Source organism: Eptatretus burgeri, chromosome 10 (assembly GCF_056783735.1).
Source record: "Eptatretus burgeri isolate ZD-2024b chromosome 10, Ebu_testis_v1, whole genome shotgun sequence".
NCBI lineage: Eukaryota > Metazoa > Chordata > Myxini > Myxiniformes > Myxinidae > Eptatretus > Eptatretus burgeri.
Window position 1 is genome coordinate 1196055 of NC_140970.1, and position 22050 is coordinate 1218104.

Genomic DNA, 22050 nt, shown 5'->3' on the forward strand with positions numbered 1-22050 from the left:
GTCAATTCAGAGGGCGTACGGCCGCCGTATCCTCGCCGTAGAGCAAATGTGACTTAGGACTTAGAGCTAACACACAACGCACAGAAAGGGGAGCATGAGACAAGAGGGGTGGGAGAGAGAAGGACAAAACAGTGGTGAACAGAGACATTAGGAGATCTGTGAAAGGGAGAGGGATGGGGCAGAGGACATGGGGTATACAAGATGGACATTACAGGGACTTTCAGGAAAGAAAGCAGGGAATTTTAAGGAGGTAGGTTTGGGGTGGATTAACGGGTGCAGAAAAGATCGAGGTTTTGTATGGGGGAAGATAAGAGGTGGAGATGAACATCGGTTTTGAATGCCTGGAGGGAAGAATGGGAGTGAACAGTGTGGGAGTTTATTCCAAAGGCGGGGACAAAAGAGGAATGAAAGAGTGAAGGTGAGTAGTGATTCGTGATTTTGGTAGTTTTACCAGAAGGGAGTTGTTCGTGGACCTTGAGTGCCCTGCGGAAATATGGTGGGGACATATCGTAGACAGAGCAGGAGGGGGTCGAGACCGGAGAGGAGATGGTAGAAGACAGAAAGACCACCGACTGGCTTTGGAGACCAGGTTAGAAATGTGGTTTTCCCAGGAAAGATCATGGCAGATAGTGAGACCCAGAAGCTTTAATGAAAGTACAACTTAAATTGGATTTTTGAGAAAGTATATGGAGGGGGGGATTTCCAAATGGTCCTTTCAGAGAGAAACAGTGAGACTGAGATTGGTCAGGAATGAAAGACATGTTTCATGTGTTGGACCAGTTTTTGATTTTATCCAGAGATGCAGAGAACGGAAAAGCTGTGGCTTGCTGGTCTGAGGGATGACAAATGGTGCGACAGAGGGTGGAGTCATAAGCAAGGAGATAAAGAGGATTTTCCAGAGAGTCAGAGAAATCATTGATGAAAACCAGAAAAAGAACAGGGCCCAGAACGCTGCCTTGAGGAACTCCAGCATGGACAGGAAGGGGGATGAGAGAACTCCATTTAGGGTCACATGTTGGCTGCGACAAGAGAGGAAGTCTGCGAGCCATGAATCTTGGATACCATAGGATGGCTTAGAGACGGCCTTGGATACCATCGGAAGAGAGTTTGGTGAGCAGGGCAGGGTGCCAGACCGTGTCAAAAGCAGCCAATATGTCTCGCGATATGGCTCTGATTTCATGTCTGGCATTGAGTACCTCCATCCATTGTTGGGAGAGCGGAAGCAGCATATCCAGGGAGAGTGACCTGGAATGAAACCAAATTGATGATCAGAAATCAAGCCATTGGAGAAGAGGTAGGATTTAATGTCTGAAGCGATGATGGATTCCATCATCTTGCTGATTATTGGGAGTAGGCTGATTGGTCTGTAGTTGCAGGGATTTGTTTTTGTACCTTTTTTATTCAGGGCAGTAATGTTTGCTGATTTCCAAGCAGATGGCAGATGACCTTGAGCAAATGAGAGGGCGAATAGAACAGAGGGAGGGTGAGCAAGAGCAGAGGAGCAGGTTTTTAGGACACGTGGGCTGATGCCGTCTGGACTAGTTGCAGAATCTGAGTCTAGGTTTGACAGCAAACTCTCCAATTTGTCAGAAGAAAAGGACACAGAGTCCAGGAACAGTTGGGTGCAACTGTGTTAGGTGGGTACAGAAAGCAATGGGTTTTGGACACAAGATTTAGATGAAAATCACCGAGTTTAGGCATTCATCCTTTTCAAGTGCGGTATCAGCAGTGCGGCCATTTGAGGTAAGGGAGGGGATGCAGGGGGAACATACCCCACACACAGATTTGATTATATACCACCAGGATTTGGAGGAGGGAGAGAGGTTTGAGAGTTCAGTCTTGAGATTAGAAATTCGCTGTTTTCTGGCTCTCCTGAGGGTAAACACACACTTGTTCTGAGCTTTATGGAAGGAACTGAGATTACCCTCAGTTGGGTTTGCTTTCCATGAAGCAAAGGCAAGTTGTTTCAGGACAACTGCCTCGCCACAAGCTTCAGTGAACCATGGGCGGGAGGAAGTGAAGGACAACTGAAGACAAGAGGGGATAAATCTGTGCATGAGAGAGAGCAAGTTTATTTAAAAGACTTCCCAGGATGAGTTGATGTTGGAGAAAGTAGCGATGGGAGACCAGTCTTGAAGTTTGTTGGCTGCTTGAAGACCCTTCCAGTCAGCCTGAGTAAAATGCCAGACTCGACGGCTCTGAAGTGGTTTTCTAATAACAGCCAGAGAGATGTTTACCTTGACAAGCACGTGGTCAGAAGAACCGATTAGAGCAGTAGAAAAACAGCAGATATTTTCAGGGAAATTTGTCAAAATCAGATCCAGAAGAGATGGAGTACCATTCGTTGAGATCCGGGTCGGGAAGTTTACCGATAACGTCAGTCTGAATGAGTCGCAGAAGTCTTTTGCTGAACCTGGTGTTGGCTTAATGGTTAGGGTGGTGGGCTTTGGATCCAAGGCTCCTGAGTTCAAATCCTGTTCAGCCGTTGAGTTAATACCAGGTGGGGTTAATTCGGCCTGTCATCCTTCCGAGGTCGGCAAAATCAGTGCCAGCATGTTGCTATACTGTGTCAGAGTGGCGACCCATCCAGGATTGTGCCGAATAGCCAAGGAGACTGCTTCGGCAGTACCAACGCTCTGCACAGAGTATGGTCCCAATCTCCTCCTCCTCCTCATGACAGGTGAGAGAGGTATCCACACCCAGCCAGCTGGCATGATGACAGTTGAAGTCACCACATATGAGCACGAGAGAGTTGGGATGAGAGGATAGAAGTTGGTCCATGTTTTCAACGAGCAAGATGTAAATAGTCATCACTATTTGGTAGACGGTACAACACATATAAACATGAGGTGAGAGTGTAGGGGAAGCCATAGCCAGAGGTATTCCTGGTGGTGTGGGGAAATGAGAGCAGTGCATGGAAAGTGAGGAATAGAGTCTTTGATGAAGATAGCGACTCCTCCATCAGGACGACACTCAGGTCTGTCATACCGAAGGAGGGAGTAACCAGGGAGAGATACTAGGGAGGCAGAGATGTCTTGAGAGAGAAACGTTTCTGCTCAGCAGATTTTATCTGGTTTGTCAGTAGCAATCTGTATGGAAAGATCTGTCAAGCTTGTGTGAAGCTTGTGTAGATATTTGAGGTCCACACTGTTAATAAAGAGGGAGGGGAGGAGGCTTTCGGTGCAGGGGAGGGGATGTGAGGAGGAGGGTAGGACAAGGGAGGTGGTGGGGAGTTAAGGAGAGTTGTTGAAAGAGTGTGGGGGATTGCAGAAGAGCTTGGGGAGGGAGCCAGAAGAGGAGGAGAAAAGGCTCTGTGGTGCTGGGTTGAGGTACAGTGGGGAGTAATAAGAGAGGGGGCAGAAGGCAGTTGACGATTTGAGGAGGTGGAGTGGTAAGATGGAGGAGAAAAGACAAGGGGAGGAGGCAGCTTTGTGGATGTGAGGGGGGTAAATGGTGGTAGAAGGGGGAGTTGGGGGAGTTTTTGAGAAAGTTGAGGGGGAAGAGTGTGATGGTTGTTTTGATAGGGAAGGGTAAGAGTGGTGAATGGGCATTGAAGTTGGAAAAAAAATGTCGATTGGAGGAAAATGAACATGCAAAGCAAAGTGCGTTTTTTTTTGTTTTTTTTTTAGGTCTGAAATGCAACTAAATACATTTCTTGAGGGATGCAATCAAGGCGAATTAAGAGAATAGAGAGAAGAAACGTTGTAACAGGTGCATTTTTTTGACAACGTATGAAGGAAAGGTCAAATTAAGAGCAGTCTGTTGAAATCTGTTCTGGCACATGCTCCCATACCTGACCTGTTGAAATCGAAGAAGAGTGGTGATTTATGATACAGTAATGAGAACCACACGTGTAAAAGAGGAAGATAAAGCATTAGTCGAGATGCCAAACAGCCATTTCAGGGCAAAGCGTGCTTTTACATCATTACGAAGTTTTTTGGTTGATTCATCATCTCTGAGCTATCCTGAATCAGAATCAGCCGGGTGCCAGACTCGCACCCTTGTGGAATTTTTTTTAGAGGCAAAAAACAAAATGGCCACCACCGACTTTCGAGAAATTATGTTTTCGGCTATATCTTCACTTCTAATGCACTTACACACACAATTTTGATGTCTACTACTATGTTTCATGCGGCAGACAAGGTAAACGATGATTCTCTCAACATTGGACCACAACAGATGGCGGAATTTGAATCTGGATGGCCAACAAGCTTCAACAAGACACTAACCAAGAAAGTGACCCTGATGACTTCGACCAAAAAGAGCATCAAGCTGGATGGAAGGCCAGTATATGATACCGAATTGATCTACACCTGAGTCGTATGTCTCCAACAATACAGGGATATTGATATCAAGGATGTCCTCTCTTTTGAACCGTCTCCTGTCCCAGCCTCCTTGTTTGATGAGAGCAGTGCGATGCGGGCTCAGTCGAAAGCAATCCTGAAGACGAAACTCCAAGTTGAGCAATCAAGTCGAATCCAAGGTGTTCCAGATTCTGTAATCATCGATGGATGTGCCATATTATGGATTGTACATTGGCCCACAAATGGTACAGTTGAGGATTATGTGATCAACCTCATGGGAACCATCAAATACTACCTGGAGTGTTGTGACGTATACCTGATTTTAGACAGCTACATCAAAATCAGCACAAAACAAATGACGAGATCCAGTCGCGCAGGTCATGATTCAAGTCGAAAACATCAACTCAACTTACACACAACACTTCCAGCGCAAAAAGTGGTCCTAAATGTAGCCTACAACAAAGTACAACTGATCGATTTGATCTGTCAGTATCTGATGACCCACATTGTGGACAACCAGACCAAACTGGTGATCACCGGAAAAGATCCTACACCAGCTCAAGTATGGAACAATTCCACTCTCCAGAGACAGGATCTGAAAACACACCATGAAGAAGCAGATGTCATCATCATCCATCACTTAGTTAGAATTGTGTCAGGTGTCAGTGGTGACTCGCACATCAAAGTGGTCTGCGACGATACAATGTCTTTTTCCTGTTGATTCATTTCTACATCGAGGAAAAGATGACAGTGTATGTCAGCATGCAGAGTCCGTGTGCTGGGAGGGCGAACGTAGACATTTGCCAAACAACACTTTAACACAAAAGCATCGCCAAATATCTGCCTGCTGTACATGCTCTGACCGGATGCGATATTGTGTCATATTTGTTTGGCATTGGAAAGGCCACAGCGCTGAAGGTACTAATGGGCAGACATCATCCCACCTTACTTGGTCAGCTGGAAGCAGACGAGGAAAAGATGATATCTGAGGCAACTACCTTCATTGCTCCCTGTTATGGTTCCAAAGTCGAAGGTGATATGTCCACACACTGGTATCAGTTGTGGAAGTCTAAGATGGCCAACTCCAAGATTACCTCTGCTCCAAAATTGAAGTCGTTGCCCCCATCGCATGATGCCTTTGTTCAACATGTACATCACGCTCATCATCAAGTCATTATATGGAAATCGGCCACTCAGACCCTCCGAACTTGGATCCCATCAAGTATGGATGGCAAGTAGGTGAGGACAGTCGACGTTGTGTTCAACCACACTTCCACCTGATGTGTCTGCTGCACTAGTCACCATTCTGCAGCTGATCAAGTGTGGATGCTCCACCAGCCGGCCATGTTCCACCGGGAGGTGTGGTTGTGTGGCAGCACAAATGTCATGCTCGATGTTTTGCAGTTGTAATGCTGGATCAGACTGTTGTAACGAACAGACAAGGGCAGTAGCTGCTAATCACGACGACGATGACGAAGATTGAACATAATGTAGAACATTGCATCCTGAACAAAGTTAATATTTGTTTGCCGAAAAAATAAAAGGTAATTTCAAAATCATATGCATGTACATACTTACTTTAAGACATAACCAAAGTCAGAGTCAACTATCCACATGTCTCCTGATATATTTGTGTAAAAATCGTATTCCAATATAATCATCAATTCATTTATCATTGCAAGTCACTTCAGCTGTCATTGACTATTATTGTACGTAGTATTAATATTTGAGGGTTCATCAAATTCAATTTCTTACTCGAAGTGATCAGTGTAACTGCAAAATAGCCATTTTTCATATTAAAATGGTGGCCATCTTGAAAATATGAGACAGGTCTCAGATATACTGTTATAGATTCGGCGGCGCTTAACAGCACCGCCGTCTCAGGAGTTATAACGCTGGCTAGTTCGGCACAGGTATCGGGTCACGTGCCTCAGATCACGATACCAAGTACCCCTGGGCCATACCAATTGGGAATATAGACCCCGGCTACAGACTGGGTTTGATCAGAGACCGAGCGAAGTCTGCCAGTCCGTAACCCGTTTGGTTTTATTTACAAATCGAGCGAATGTTCCTCAGTGCGGCACGAATAAATTCAAGACAGCAACTTTCATATGAATCAGCCAGATTTATTGGGAACACATCGAGGAAACGTGACACAAGCAAAGCATTCACGAACGTTATAATTGATCTATAACCCGCTCTTAACTAGGGAGCTACGGATATGGGTTTTGAAGGGAGCCCTAGCGAGATAAACCTTCGGCCTAGTCAACATGCAGACAAGACACGGAGTACTTGGCGATGCCTCATGGACGAGAGGAAAAGTGTGTGAGGCACGAATGCGGCTCGTGACAAGCCGATGTTGTCGGATTTGAGCACCCAGCTCGAGCATGCAGCGTGGCAAGATAGCAGTCGTACTCGTATCGGCACCGCTCGCGCATGCCGCGTGGCAAGATGGCGGCGACGACGTCCTTTTGTCGGCACCGCTCACGCACCAGCCTCGGCGCGTCCAGCCCCTGTAAGGTCGACGGCACAGGAGAGAAAGATCGATGGTGTGTTCCAACTGGTTTCTCACAAGGTCCAGTATGCGAATCCAGGCCTGGTCTGTACACCAGACCAGGCCAAATCCGGGTGTTGGGCTCCGCAGGCGGATCGACGGGATCAAAAGACATGGTCGTGCCATGCAAGGAGTCAGGACAGTCAGAGGCTTTGTGGTTGGACCCAGGACGGACCTGGGAATCACCTGCACGCTAGATCCATCACGAAGGAGGAAGAGCTGGCCAAGTCACTCCTCACGAAGAAGATCGCAGACTCACTCAAGCCCTTTCCAGACCGACACAGCAGTCCCTTCCTTTGCTTTTTGGGGCCGGCCTTTTGGACAGCCTCCAGGGACCCGTGATTGGTCCATCATTCGAGATTGCAGCAGCTCTCCGCCAATGGGTTGCTGACACGTCTTGTTGACTGAGTCTGTCAGGGCGCTGGGTGGGGGCTAGTTTGGAGGGGGGAAGGGAAAAAGTAGGTTCCTCTCGGTACACCACCACTGTATGAATACTGGACAGCCTGCTACACCTCCCGACACACATGTAACGTCCGATTACCAAACAACCTGGCTAAACATGCATTTAAGGGGGGATCTGGGCTAATCCTATATCTAATAACCCACTAAGGGCCCATTTCCGCAACACCACCCCCACATTTCTCCCGAGGCTCTCCTGAGCCTCCATTTGGGGCAGCCCATGGTCATGGCCCTGTCTAATGTGCAGCACAAATCTCCCATTTATTCTAACCCACAATATTGGAAGCACTTAACTCCAAAAACCAGTGTCGCAGTAAGATTGGCATGTCCCTATCCGAGTGTGTCGGATCACTATAATCTAACAAACACATTCACACTCTATGCACACTACTTAACATTCTAATTATGGTTTTGAACGGGAGGGCATTCAATTTTACTTTTAACACCAATATTTGCATAGGAGCAGGACATTCAAAGGTTCAAAGTTCCCCAACGTGTTCACTCCTTCATGCCCCCTAATTGGACAGCCCTGCATTGGACAGCAGGTGACACAGCAATGGTGGCACGGTGATATCGATGGTAAGCAAATGCAGTTTGGGGCGTTCTTGAGGGCGCAAGTGGGTGTGATGACCTCAAACCAGGTGAGATGGAGAGTACCCTTAACCTTTCTTGCTTTGGCAGGACTTGTTTTGGTATGGTCTTCTTAATAAGTTCTTTTTTTTTTTTTCTTTTTTCTTTCTTTTTTAAGCAGACAGGATGGTGTGTTTCTTGATCAACTGTTGTCTTTGTGGGTGTGTGCTCATGACACACTGGTGGCCTCCCTGGCACTCGGAGAGGGTGACCGAACCTGGCCCTTGTTTTCAAATTTTCCCCTTAACACTACTCGTACCAGGTGTCATGCATGAATGGTGCGGAGAAGAGTTCATCGAACCTAACCATTTACTTTTAGCTCGAAACAATGCAACAAACCCTGCTTTGGCTAGAATGATCCGAATGACCAATTTTTCCCAACCTGGCACACTGTTCCATTCTTTTAAACCTGGGCAAGGCCCTTATTTGTCTTTTTTCATTTGGTGTTGCCAGGCATAACTCGCTGGCTGGGGAGTGTAACTACTACTCAGCCTTTTTGCCTGCTTCCAATAGGGGGTGGGGGGACACCCAGCGACCTTGGGGTTCACCTGAGCGTGCTTCTGGCACTCCTAAATAAGGGGTGGCTCTCTCTCCGCCATACTGTGCTCTCCCAGCACTAAAACCTACTGTGCTCTCCTGGCACTAAACCCGACTGTGCTCTCCTGGCACTAAACCCTACTGTGCTCTCCTGGCATCTCTGGCAGCCTTCACCTGCCAGGAGCCCCCAAAGCCCTGGTGCCCTCTCTTCCGACTCACCAACTTCCAATACCATGTCGCACTCCCAGCCAGTACCACCATACCTTGGCCTGCACCTACCCCTAGCAGTCCACCTGCATGATGGAACAGCAGCCAGGATCCATGTCAAATCCTCTAAGTCCCCCTAACCTACACTAACTTGGTTAAGAGACTCCTAACGACAGGGTACGTTGTTGGCACTCACTCTCCTCATTCGCACAACCGTGCCATTCACCTCAAACACTTTAGTCATTCATTCCACAGTGCCACACACCCAGTCCACAACACCATCCAACACCTTTCACTTTTATTTTAAAGCAAAAACATACCAATCTTTCGGATCCCACTTGGTCATAAAATTTAACTGATACACTTTTTATCAACCCCCAATCAATTTGTCACAACGTCTGTCGTCCGCTGGCCTCCTCCATACTGCCCAAATCGTTTATTTCCAACAATTTAAACAAAACATCAGAATCTCTTTACCAGCCCCATGGAACCTCTGCACGGTTCTAACCAGGCATTTCAGTCTTTCTTCAAACAAGCCACTCTTTGTCATCCACTTGCTTCAGGTGTGTTTAACACTCTGCCTGTGATGTCTCCACTTTTTTTTTTTAATAATCACCCAAATCCACTCGTGCCACACTTATCCTTTCTGTCAGTATCATAATTTTCAATCAAAATTTTTACATCCCCATATGGCCTGCTTCTTTGGCTCATTGGAAGGGGAGTGAGGGAACGAATCCCTCATTACCCATTACATGACCCCGCCACCTTTCCGCCATGGCTCAAAGGGGTCACGTCTCAATTGGGGTTGTGGTCCACCCCCTCCTTTTCTCCAGGGTTCACGGAAATCAGGTAAACCCCAATCGGGGGAGCGGCCTCCCTCTCTTCTCCAGGGTTCGCGGAAATCAGGTAAACCCCAATCGGGGGAGCGCCTCCCCCTCTTCTCTCAAACTCCCTGAAGACAGATAAACCCCACTCAACTAGCCGAACTCCTCGTGTCCTCAGAGAGGTTTGAAGACCAAGTGGCACATGGCGGTGTCGCTGCTGGCCCCTTCCTGTTCTAAAATGGATACGGGGAGTATGTGACACATGCCAGTGCCGCTTGCTACTCATCTGTGCTCTACCCCAAAGTTCCTGTGAGGCTGAGAGAGAAATTAAAATCCAATTTCCAAAGCCTGCTCCTGAATGCAGCATCTCTAACTCTGTAAGAACCCATGCGGAGCTGTCCACTATGGTTTCCATCCCCCATGTCAAGTTCTGTCCTGGTGGCATTTCTATTTCCCCTTGCACCTCCAACCTATTTCCTATGTCACCACTCATTCCACGCTCAGGACTCCCACACACAGCAGGCTGCACACATTCCATGGTTATGTGTTCACATTCCACACATTAAACTTTGCCTGCGTACTGACCAACTGCCTCGCATTCCAGGGTTACATTCTCAACCACCACGTGAGTATACACACGTTTCGGCCTTGGCAGCACACACCGGTGCTGTAGTCTGGACTGTGGGCTCACAGCATTCATTCACAAGTACGCCACAGACACATTCAGGGGTCATGCATATGTGCACCCCATCGGACAGAGTCTCCTCATTAACATAAATTCCAATTCCTAACTTAGGCTCATCGTCCGCACCATGTATGCATGTGCCCACGTACCTGCTTCGTTCCAGAGTCACCTCGGTCCGGTCCCGTCTCTCCAGCAGGTCACTCATCATCGTTCGCCACACTCCTCCGGGGCTGTCAGCTCCACATGCTGGACCTGCTCAAAATGTTTTTCATTCGTCAACAACCCCGTTTGCTCCCTCAATGTCTCCTTCACCAGGGTTTGCTCGAATTGTTGTTTCATCCGACGAGAGATGTCAATCAAGTCCCGCACCACTAACATTCCTCCCTGTGGTGATGTCACACATCCCACATTATTGTGCTGTCCTACTTCCTGGCTCCATTTTCTTTTCCATTTGAGTCGTTCTTTCTCTCCGAGCCGTTTGAGTTGTTCGTTATCTTGCCGGAGTTTTTCCATCTCCACGTACTCCAACCTTGCTCTCTTCTTTAGTTGGTCAATTTCAAATTCATATTATTTTTGTTTCCTATCCCACCGTCTCTCATGTTCTTCCTTCTCCAATCTCGTCATTTCCCTCAATTGGTTGATTTCCCTTTCCTGCTTCATTCCTTGTTCTTTTTGTTTCCTATCCCACTATCTCTCTTGCTCTTCATTCTCCAATCTCGTTGTTTCTCTCAATTGATTGATTTCCCTTTCCTGCTTCATTCGTTGTTCTTTCACTATCTCCGCATACTCCAACCTCGCTCTCTCCTTTAGTTGTTTCAATTCCAAATCGTGTTCAGATTTTTCCTTTTCCAGCTTTATTTCCCATTCTTTTTCCAAGTTCTCCCTATCCCGGGAGTTACTAATTCGCTCTTCCTCTATTCTTTCGTCCAGTTCGCTCTTCTCTTGTTCCAACTTATGGGTACTCCACTCTACTTTCCTCATTTCTCCCTGTAGTTCCTCGAACTGTCTTGACTTTCCCAACAATTCTTCCTTCCTTTGCTCCAGATATTTCTCTCCTCTTTTTATCTTCTGTTCTAGGCTTTCTCTTATCTGATTGCCTGATCTTACCTTTTCCTTCAGTTGTTTCAATTCCAAATCGTGTTCACATTTTTCCTTTTCCAGCTTTATTTTCCATTCTTTTTCCAAGTTCTTCCTATCCCGGGAGTTACTAATTTGCTCTTCCTCTATTCTTTTGTTCAGTTCACTCTTCTCATGTTCCACCCTACGGGTAAACCACTCTACTTTCCTCATTTCTCCATATAGTTCCTCGACTGTGTGGGCTAAGTCATTTTCCAGCCACTGAATTTGTTCCTGTGCATCGGCCAATTGTTGTGATTCCCTGTGCACATAATTTTCCCGAACCTCGTCTGCGTGCCGTAGTGCCTCGTCCAATTTAATTTGTAACTCCTCAATATAATTCTCATCACACCTCCTCTGTTCCAAGGTATCCGCCAATCGTGCACGAAGGTCGTGAATGTACGCGTCGTCGTCCTGCTTCGTTTGCCATGACGCATGCCGTGACCATGTGGTTTGAACTGGTGGGTGAGAGCGTTTTCTTCGTGCTGTTCGGATCGTTACGCTGTTCATACTCACCCTCTCGCGCTGAGGTGGAGGTGTAGCCGCGCCGCCATTTTGCGACTCCATTTTCCTTTATAATTTCGAAGTTTTACACCCAATCCACTCAAAATAAAATCAAACCAAATTTGGAATTTGCGAGCGACGTTTTTTTTGTTTGTTTTTTTTTCCTGCGCCTCTCGTAACCAATGCTCGGGGTGCGAACAACACCAGATGTTGTTGAATCAGTGTCCTGCAAATTTATGGAGGTGGAGGGATTCGCACCCTACTCCTGACACCAGATGATGAAGATTCGGCAGCGCTTAACAGCACCGCCATCTCAGGGGTTATAACGCCGGCTATTTCGGCACAGGTCTTGGGTCACGCACCTCAGGTCACGATACCAAATTACACCTGGGCCGTACCAGTTGGGGATATAGACCCTGGCTGCAGACTGGGTTTGATCAGAGACCGAGCAAAGTCTGCCAGTCCGTAACCCGTTTGGTTTTATTTACAAATTGAGCGAATGTTCCTCAGCGCGGCATGAATAAATTCAAGGCGGCAACTTTCATATGAATCAGCCAGATTTATTGGGGACACCGGGGAAACACGACACAAGCAAAGCATTCATGAACGTTATAATTAATCTATAACCCACTCTTAACTAGGGAGCTACGGATACGGGTTTCGAAGGGAGCCCTAGCGAGATAAACCTTAGGCCTGGCCAACATGCAGACAAGACACGGAGTACTTGGTGATGCCTCATGGACAAGAGGAAAAGTGTGTGAGGCACGAATGCGGCTCCTGACAAGCCGATGTCGTCGGATTTGAGCACCCAGCTCGAGCATGCAGCGTGGCAAGTTTGCGCTCGTACTCGTATCGGCACCGCACGCGCATGTCGCGTGGCAAGATGGCGGTGACGACGTCCTTTTGTCGGCACCACTCGCGCACCAGCCTCGGCGCGTCCAGTCCCTGTAAGGTCGACAGCACAGGAGAGAAAGATCTTTGGTGTGTTCCAGCTGGTTTCTCACAAGGTCCAGTATGCGAATCCATGCCTGGCCTGTACACCAGACCAGGCCAAATCCGGGTGTTGGGCTCCGCAGGCGGATCGATGGGATCAAAAGACGTGATCGTGCCGTGCAGGGAGTCAGGACAGTCAGAGTCTTTGTGGTTGGACCCAGAACGAACCTGGGAATCACCTGCACGCTAGATCCATCACGAAGGAGGAAGAGCTGGCCAAGTCACTCCTCACGAAGCAGATCGCAGACTCACTCAAGCCGTTTCCAGACCGACACAGCAGTCCCTTCCTTTGCTCTTTGGGGCCGGCCTTTTGGACCGCCTCCGGGGACCCGTGATTGGTCCTTCTTTCGAGATTGCAGCAGCTCTCCACCAATGGGTTGCTGACTGAGTCTGTCAGGGCGTTGGGTGGGGGCTAGTTAGGAGGGGGGAAGGAAAAAAGTAGGTGCCTCTCGGTACACCACCACTGTATGACTACTGGACAGCCTGCTACACCTCCTGACACACATGTAACGTCCGATTACCAAACAACCTGGCTAAACATGCATTTAAGGGGGGATCTGGGCTAATCCTATATTTAATAACCCACTAAGGGCCAATTGCTGCAACAATACACCTTCAATTTTATCATTATCGGATTCCTTGACCATGAAAACATAGTAGTGGACACCAAAATTGTGTTTGTAAGTGCATTGGAAGTGAAGATAAAGCCCAAAACAGAATTTATCGAAAGTCGGTGGTGGCTATTTTGTTTTTCGCCTCTAAAAAAATTCCTCAAGGGTGCTCGTCTGGCACCCGGCTGATTCTGATTCAGGATAGCTCAGATATGAGGAATCAACCAAAAAACTTCATAATGACGCCACAACATGCTTTTTCGCATTTCCGCTGGACTTCATTAGAAGAGATCGTTTTTATTTTTTTTTTGTTTGTTTTTTTGTTTAAAATATTTTGATAGACATTGCATAAGATTGGGTAAATGAAAGGTTGAAGAAAAGATCGTGAGGTGAATGGTGAATTTGGAACGGTAAATGCAGAGTGAAGCTCATGGATCAATGAAAAGTACCAGGAAAGGGTAGAGAGAGACATGTGGTTTCAGGAGATGTGTACTTCGGAAGGATTCAACGGAATTTTTTTTTTGATGGATTTTTGAAGAATTAGATAAGCTTGGAGAATGGTAGGTTGTAGAAAGAAATCGTGAAGGTAATGGTGAGAGTGGGTCAGCTCAAGTCGAAGAAAGATGGTGTGCGGGCAGAAGAAGAAGAAGAAGAAGAAGAAGAAGAAGAAGAAGAAGAAGAAGAAGGATCGGGACTCATGGTTATGCAGGGAGAAAGGTAGTTTTTTTTTCTTTTAAATTGAAGACAACAAACAGATTGTTTGGTTGGGAGGGATGGGGGGGGCGTTGGGAAAGTGGGGAAAATAGGAATCAAAGGTATTAGGGAAAGAATACAAATAAAACGATCGTACACCAAGAGGGGAAAGATGGGTAGGCCTCAAGGAACCCAGTAAGATAAGGTTGACGAAAACTCGCAAAATAGCACGAGTTTTTGAAACAAAACCGAACGAGGAACACACAGTAAAACATGTAGGTGAGAAAATAAACAGTTAAAACATGACAAATAACGGCTGGAAACAACTTTGAGAAAGTCGGCAGAGACCCCTGAGAGAAGCTGCCGTTGCTACAAACCCAGAACCGGATGTCCTCATTGAAGTTGTTGAGCTTTGGCCTATGTTGACCTCAAAAATGATTGGCTGGTTGAATTCAGTGATCTGAAATAGAAATCCTCTTCAAATTTGAAGTCAATGGGATGAAAATTGAGGATTTTAGAAATCTCACCTTAGTTGACCTTTTGGCCGAGTTTAATCTCAAAAATAATTGGTGGTTGAATTCAGTAATTCAAAAATAATTGGTGGTTGTATTCAGGTTCAATTTAGGTTGAATTCAGTAACGTGACCTGTTTATCTTTCAAGTCAATCGGATGAAAAATGACGATTTTAGAAATCTGACCTCAAGATGACCTTTGACCTCAAAATCAATAGGTTTCTTAGTTGATACTACCTCTACAACTTTTTTTTAAGTTTCATAACGATCGGTTTAGATTTATGACCTGTTGGCGATTGACAGACAAACAGACAGAATGAAAAATCACTCATGGAGTGACACTTGCCAAACGGAACGGCACTCGGTAGAGCACATTCCTCCGCCAGGCTGAACAGTTTAAATTTTGTTTGCCATTGATAGGTCAGATCTGAATCTGGACCTAAACCAAAATTAAATTGGCTTGTTCTTGTCACCGAAACAACTCATCCACCTAATTTTGTCATAACTCGTCCATAACTTTTTAAAATCTCATGTGATGCATAGTATTTGGCCCCATCTCTCAGTCATGAAGAATCACTTGAAAAACTCTCGGATTCGGATTCTGATCTTCACCAAATTGAATCAATTCTTATTCATGACACTCCCAACCTGTCCACCATGTTTCGTGTGAATCCATCCATTACCTTTTAAGATATTGTGCTATATATCGTTTTTGACCTGAATCGCTCAATGGTGAAGAATCTCTTAAAATATTCTCAGATCTGGATCTGGATTTGGATCTTCACCAAAATTTGGTGTTGCCATCCTTGGCCGGTCACCTACACACGAAAAAAATTTCTGAATGATTGCTTGAAAACTGGTCAAATATAGTGACAGACAGACAAACGCGACATTCCAACATACTTGGCAAAAAAATATTTTGCGCTAAATAAATGCTACAGACCAACATACGTGGCAATAAAAAAAATTTTGCCAAGTAAAAATCACTCAGAGAGTGACACTTGGCAAAACGGAACACCACTCGGTAGGGAACATACTGTACCTCCGCCAGGCTGAATAGTTTACATTTTGTATGCCACTGATCGGTTGGATCTAAATCCGGACCTTAATCAAAATCGAATCAGCGTATTCTTGTTAACTCTTCCACCTCGTTTTGTCACAAGTCATCCGCAGCTTTTTGAGATCTCATGCGAAACTAGTTTTTAGCCCCATCTTTCAGTGGTGAAGAATCACTTGAAAAACTCTTGGATCCTGATCTGGATTCGGATCTTCACAAAAATTGAATCACTTCTTCCTAGTGGCACTCCCAACCTGTCGTCCAAGTTTTGTGTGAATCCATCCATAACCTTTTGAGATATTGTGCTATGCATAGTTTTTGGCCCCATCTCTCAATGGCGAAGAAGCACTTAAAAAATTCAGATTCGGATAAGGATCTTCACCAAAATTAAATGTTGCTGACCTTGGCCGGACAACTACAGACACAATTTTTTTTTAGAACGATTGCTTGAAAACTGTGGCCAAAAACTGTGTGACTAACAAATAGACAGACAGACAAATGCTACAGACCAACATACTTTGCAAAAACATTTTTTTTCACCAATAACAAAATGGACTGACCAATATACTTCAAAAGTCTTTGATTTTGTAGGTAACAAGTTAACTTCATATGGTAATCGGAATTAAAAATTCATGAATCTATCTTTATCCAGTGTGTGTGTGTGTGTGTGTGTGTGTGTGTGTGTGTGTGTGTGTGTGTGTGTGTGTGTGTGTGTGTGTGTGTGTGTGTGTGTGTGTGTGTGTGTGTGTGTGTGTGTGTGTGTGTGTGTGTGTGTGTGTTTTGTCCAAGATTTTTTTTTTTTAAGGTGTACATTTGTAAGTTGGCATGACATGGTAGTGGCCTAAACAATAAGAAAGAAAAGTAATATTTGATATATGTTGATTGGGAGTTGGACAAAAAGCAAGTTCATACCACCTGTTGAAACCAAGGAAGAATGAATATCTGAGGATTGAGTGAAAGATGAGATGAGCAGATGAAGACAGGAGGTCACCGACTTGGCTGCTTTAAAAGAGGAGCAATATTTGTACCTTGGACTTTTAGTGGGTTTTGTAGACTCCAGAAAATGACCTTTCACTGCTACATCCAGGAATGAAAGATGGGATGCAGGAGCACAATCCTATAAAGAAAAGTTATACTCCATTGGATCAAGTCTAAGTGGTGTGGAGGTCCTGACTTGGTGGAGAATGCCCAAAGCAAGTTTGACTTTGGAGGGCTGGTTCTTCAGCAGCTTTGTTCCATAACGAATAGCAAGTGCAAGTTGAGGGGTATACGGCCTTAGTGGGTAAATTGATGCATTTTCGAGTGATATCTGTTGGCTGATTGAAGTTCTTGCATGTTCTGCCATGGCTGGTTATTGTTGTAACTCTCATGGTGATTTATATATAAAAAATTCCACAAAAAACAACAGTTGGAGCAGATGGATATTCGTGAGTTGACTTAAGTGAATGGCTTTTAATGGAGCTTTCGTTGGTTACGGAGCTTTCAACAAATGGGAAGAAAGTCCGTAGTTTATTTATTTTTTTCCAGACTATCAACTTGCATATAATTACCTTCCTTGCCTCCATTTATACCAAACCATTTGTCTATTGTTTCCGCACATCCCAAAAGATTATCTTCAGAGAGAATGCTGCTCCCCATAGTTTACCCCTACCCCACTCACCCTCCTGTCAATTCCAGCTATTCACTTCCACTTTGCATATTCATTTTTCGCATATGAGGATGCTCAAAATATCCTTTCTTCATTTTCAGTATCTTTTCAGAGATGCAGTGTTTAATTCTTGTGGTTCAACATTCATCATTTTTTCTTGTTTCATTGCAATTCTCCCCTCATATGCTTGTGTTTGTCTCTTATTGTATTCATTACAATCCTCGCATTTGCCTACCCAACCCATCAGGATGAGTCTCTTCAGCGACTCCAACGAGAATCTGACCTCCTTCACAAGGCATATGGGCATTACTTTGATTCTGTCATCGTGAACAACGACATTGATGAGACCATCCACCGAGTTGAAGAAGCTGTAGATCTTGTCTCTTCCTCCCCACAGTGGGTTCCTGTGTCTTGGGTGTACTGAGCACGTTGGTGTCCCTCTGACTTTCTTGAAGCTCGATCCCCCCTCTTCCTTTTTTTGATGCTATCTTTATCTCATTCTCGTTCTCTATCTCTCAATAGCTATCTTGTGCTCCTTTCTTCATGTGGTAGCATTACATTCTGTTACCCACTTTCTCCTTTCCACTGTAAGGTTGATCATGCACAACGCCCTGACACCAGGCCCATCAAAGCTTATTATGTCAATTTTTGTGGCTATAAACCTTGCAAATGTCTCTCCTGTTTAACATTCCAACTTGAAAATAAGCATTATTTTCTCCTTAAGCAATCTATGCATGCCCCTGTCTCCGATCTCCACAGCGGTCCACCTGTGTCCGATCCCTGAGGCAACGGCTGACTGTGTCTGACCCCCGAGGTGGTATCCGCCTGTGCCCGATTTCCCCCCCCCGCCCCCCAACCCCAGCGGCGCTGTTCGCCTGTCTTCTATTCTGCCCTTCACGGTGCTGTCCATCTGTCTTTGACCTCCATCTGCCCACCTGTCTCAGACATCCCCCTCCCTGGCGGCACTGTTAACCTATCTGAAACCCTCCCCACCCCTCACTACTGTGTGTCGCAACATCTTTTCAAAGTGTGCAAGGAATGCAAAAAAAAAAAACTATATGTATGTATGTATGTATATATATATATATATATATATATATATATATATATATATATATATATATATATATATAGTCTCAAAGATCTGGATCCATAGGCAAAAATTTATTGAAATGTTTTATTACAGTAAATGCTCAAATTGACGGCCTTGGACTTCGCGACACTTGTTTATACGCTGAATACAAGAACGTTGAACATTTCTGAATCTAAAACGTTTAAACACTTTAACAGTGGCATGTGTTATTGTATGCTTATCAGGATGCTTTCTTTTGAATTCGGCAGCAACTCCTCTATGTGAAGAATCCTGTCTTGCGTACACGAGAAAGAGTTCAATTCAATCTTCCATTGTTGGTTTCGAGGCCATCTTGGATCTGAAAGAAAAAGAAAAATATCAAATTGTATATTAGGAAAAATGCCGATGGATCCAGACTTTTTGGGACACCGTGTGTGTGTGTGTGTGTGTGTGTGTGTGTGTGTGTGTGTGTGTGTGTATATATATATATATATATATATATATATATATATATATATATATATATATATATATATGCTGCATATCGATAATCAGACCCCATCATTGTTGTGGGTACCAGCAGGAAGCAAGTGCCACAACAGATATTGCTGCGTGCATCTCCTGACCATCAGGGAATGCCTGCCACACATTAATTTGTCTGTGGTACGCAAAACAGTTCTGGGAGCACACAGGAAATTTAAATTTAAACTAGAATGGCACACTTTGATATCGCTAGATATGCCTCCGCATATATTACTACTTCATTATACATACTTGAACCAAGTTTGATTTCAGTCCCTGAACCCAGATTCAAAACATGAAATAATTCTGGCTACCAGACCATGCATCCCTTCGGTTGAAATTTAAAACATATATTCCCCATGACTACTAGATCATAATTGTGACTTTTTGCGTAGACTGATAAAGCAGTTCAAGCGAAATAATTTTTTTAAGATTTCTGTTCAATCTAATATGGCTGCCAGACCATGTGATCTATTAATTATTCGTGAACACCCTGTTATCACCAAGGCTTGTGGAACATGTGAGTGACGTTTCCCCTCGATCTGTCAAGTCATTCTATAGAAGAAGATTTTTAAAGGTTTATTTCTCAAAAAATCATAGCTGCCAAACCATGTGACTTATGGCATCAGAGGTGGAGAAGTTTTTGTTCCTCATGGATAGGTGATCATACCTGGAATTTTTGGAGATTTTTGAAGTCCCTTATATTTTAAAAAAATATATAGGTGCTGATCCCTGTGACTGATGACGTCATCAATTTTTTCTCCCCATACAATTTAGCTCTAGATGACTCAAAATTTTTCACACTGATCGGATAAAGCGTTCGGCGTGTGCAATTATAATGTCCTTACGAAGCCACCTATGACATCATCAAAAAATCACTTGTTTCCCATGGGAAGTACTTCACATGAGCCAAGTTTCAATATTTTTCCATGAAGCGGTTTTAGAGATAGAAGTCCAAAGTTTTTTCCCCTTTTTTCCAACATGCTGCCACACCACGTGACCCATGAATCCATAATTGTGATAAAAAAATTCTACATGAGTAGTCGCATCTATGGTGAAATTTTTGCATCAATCGGATAAGCGAGTGCAGCCAAAACAGAAAATTTACACGGACGGACTGACTTACATTTGTCCGTGCGAATTAGGGATGGATGGACAATCCCAAAACATGATGCCTCTACATCTTCACAGCATCGTACTACAGCCAATACTGAGAAGAGAATTTGATTCTATGATTGAGAAGAGTGAAATCTATGAATTTACTTTGTCACTCTGTGCATGTAGTGTAAAGCAGGGTTAAGCACTTTGTTCACTCTGCCTGTCTGGCAGACATCAGTTGATCAAGGAACTATTTGATCTCAACAGAATTTTATATTTTCAACACAAGAACATGAATGAGAGCACAAATTGGAACACGAACCTGCAGTTTAGCAGTACCTTGGCTCTGAATTTGGCAAATTGTTCGGAGTCTCGCCCCGAGCACACAGGCGCACTTGCTATAGAATTGCGGGATGCCTGTCAGTCAAACAAAATTTTAAAACATTCCAAACAGGAAACTTAGTGTTTTTAGCGACACCATGAAGGACACAAACAACAGGCATGAAGAACTAATTTAACGTGTTAAATAAGGTGTTGAAAAAGATGCTGCAGAAATGGTGGTAAACTTCTGAATATTTTTTTTGTTTTTGTATGGCCTTTAAACTTTAATTTTATTAAAATTTAATTACATATTTGAACACCTCCAAAAACCTTCATTTTAGCATTACTTGGGCAAAATTGTAATCTGTCTCAACCAATTAGATTTGCCACACACTTTGAGAGCAGAGTAATCGTGAGATTCAGCTAAATAATGACAGCGCCTCACGATGCACCGACATAGTTAACTTTGTTCTAAATATCTGTTTATTGAATGGATCTTTTTCTCAAAGATCGTTCCAGAATCGTTGGTTTCTCCGAGAAGAGTTTGCAGAAGTTTCAGCTGGACCATTCCGTTTGACTTTTCGGCTTCGTATGGTTGCCCATTATTCAAAGGTCACAAACAAAGCTAATACAGACCGTGCTCAAAAATGCAAAGGAAGAGTTTCAAAGACCTTTCCCATGTCCTTTTTCACAAGACTTAAGATGTCTAATGAACTCTGTAGTTAATTGTCACAGATATTCATCGTGTTAACCATACAATTAACTTCATTAATTTATGCAATCATTTGCTCAGAAGGGTCCTTGACTGTTTCATCCCAATGCCAACCTTTACAACTAATTTTTCTTCACCCATAGGATTGGACATTTGAGAGCCAGTTGTCAGATTCCTGCTAAATTCCACATTTTCACTTCCTGGTTTAATTGACTGCAGGAGGGAGATAAGATTGGTTCTAAAGATATTATTTTTGGATCAACGATGAGTTTGTTTTTTGTTGTTTTTTTCCCCCACACATGCAGAATTGATTTTCACCACCCTAATCCCTGTCTTCACTGTTGTCTCTGGACACCCAACTTAATGCCCCTTCCATAAATTAGTGTGCAATTTGATGTCTCGAGGGAACAGCAAACCAGTCACAATAAACTTTGGCATGTCAGGAATCATTTCAACAGGAGAAGCATCCCACACTGTAGTTTTCAAATCAACCAGGCCAACATGTTGGGCAAATATATAACACTATGGACAAGGAAAATGTTGGGTCTTTGTCGTTTTTATCTTTTGTGCTGTTTGAGGGGTCAACACAGATTGGGAGTAAATTATTTGAAGGGGAGCAATAGTGGAAGAGTGAAGGGAGAGTTCCGCAGCACCCGGCCTTGAACAACTGTCAAAAAATATGGGTGAGGGAGGTGGTGATACTCCACCGTTTTTGCATCCCTTCTGCAAAAGTGGAATCGCGGTGCTGGAGACCAGGGAATTTTTCATTTTCTTTCTCCTTTGAGAGCCTGAGTTGTGCTAACAAGTTGGAGTAAAATTTTGTCTTTCAGGGGAGCAATAATTTTTTTTTTCTTTGTTTCTTTGCCTTCTCATACTTTGAAAGATTTGTCTGAAATTTTGCTCTTTGCTTCTGTTACACTCCAAATGTCATTCCCCAGTGTGTTCTTGTTCATTATCCTTGCCATCTTGTTCTTCTTTCTCCTGTTTCTTC

At 44.3% G+C, this 22050-nt stretch overlaps 1 protein-coding gene and 1 pseudogene across 1 annotated transcript in view; one reads left to right on the forward strand and one right to left on the reverse strand.

Moving 5' to 3' along the window:
- Window positions 1–22050, forward strand: part of CASK (calcium/calmodulin dependent serine protein kinase) — a 328238-nt gene that overhangs the window by 305779 nt on the left and 409 nt on the right. Inside the window, exon 28 of the mRNA XM_085896794.1 lies at window positions 17582–22050. This exon is cut by the window's right edge and continues 409 nt beyond it. Coding sequence (XP_085752920.1) covers window positions 17582–17758 — 177 coding nt within the window. The 3' untranslated portion in view covers window positions 17759–22050. The remainder of the gene's footprint in view (window positions 1–17581) is intronic.
- On the reverse strand, window positions 9985–11746 carry LOC147017798 (uncharacterized; annotated as a pseudogene).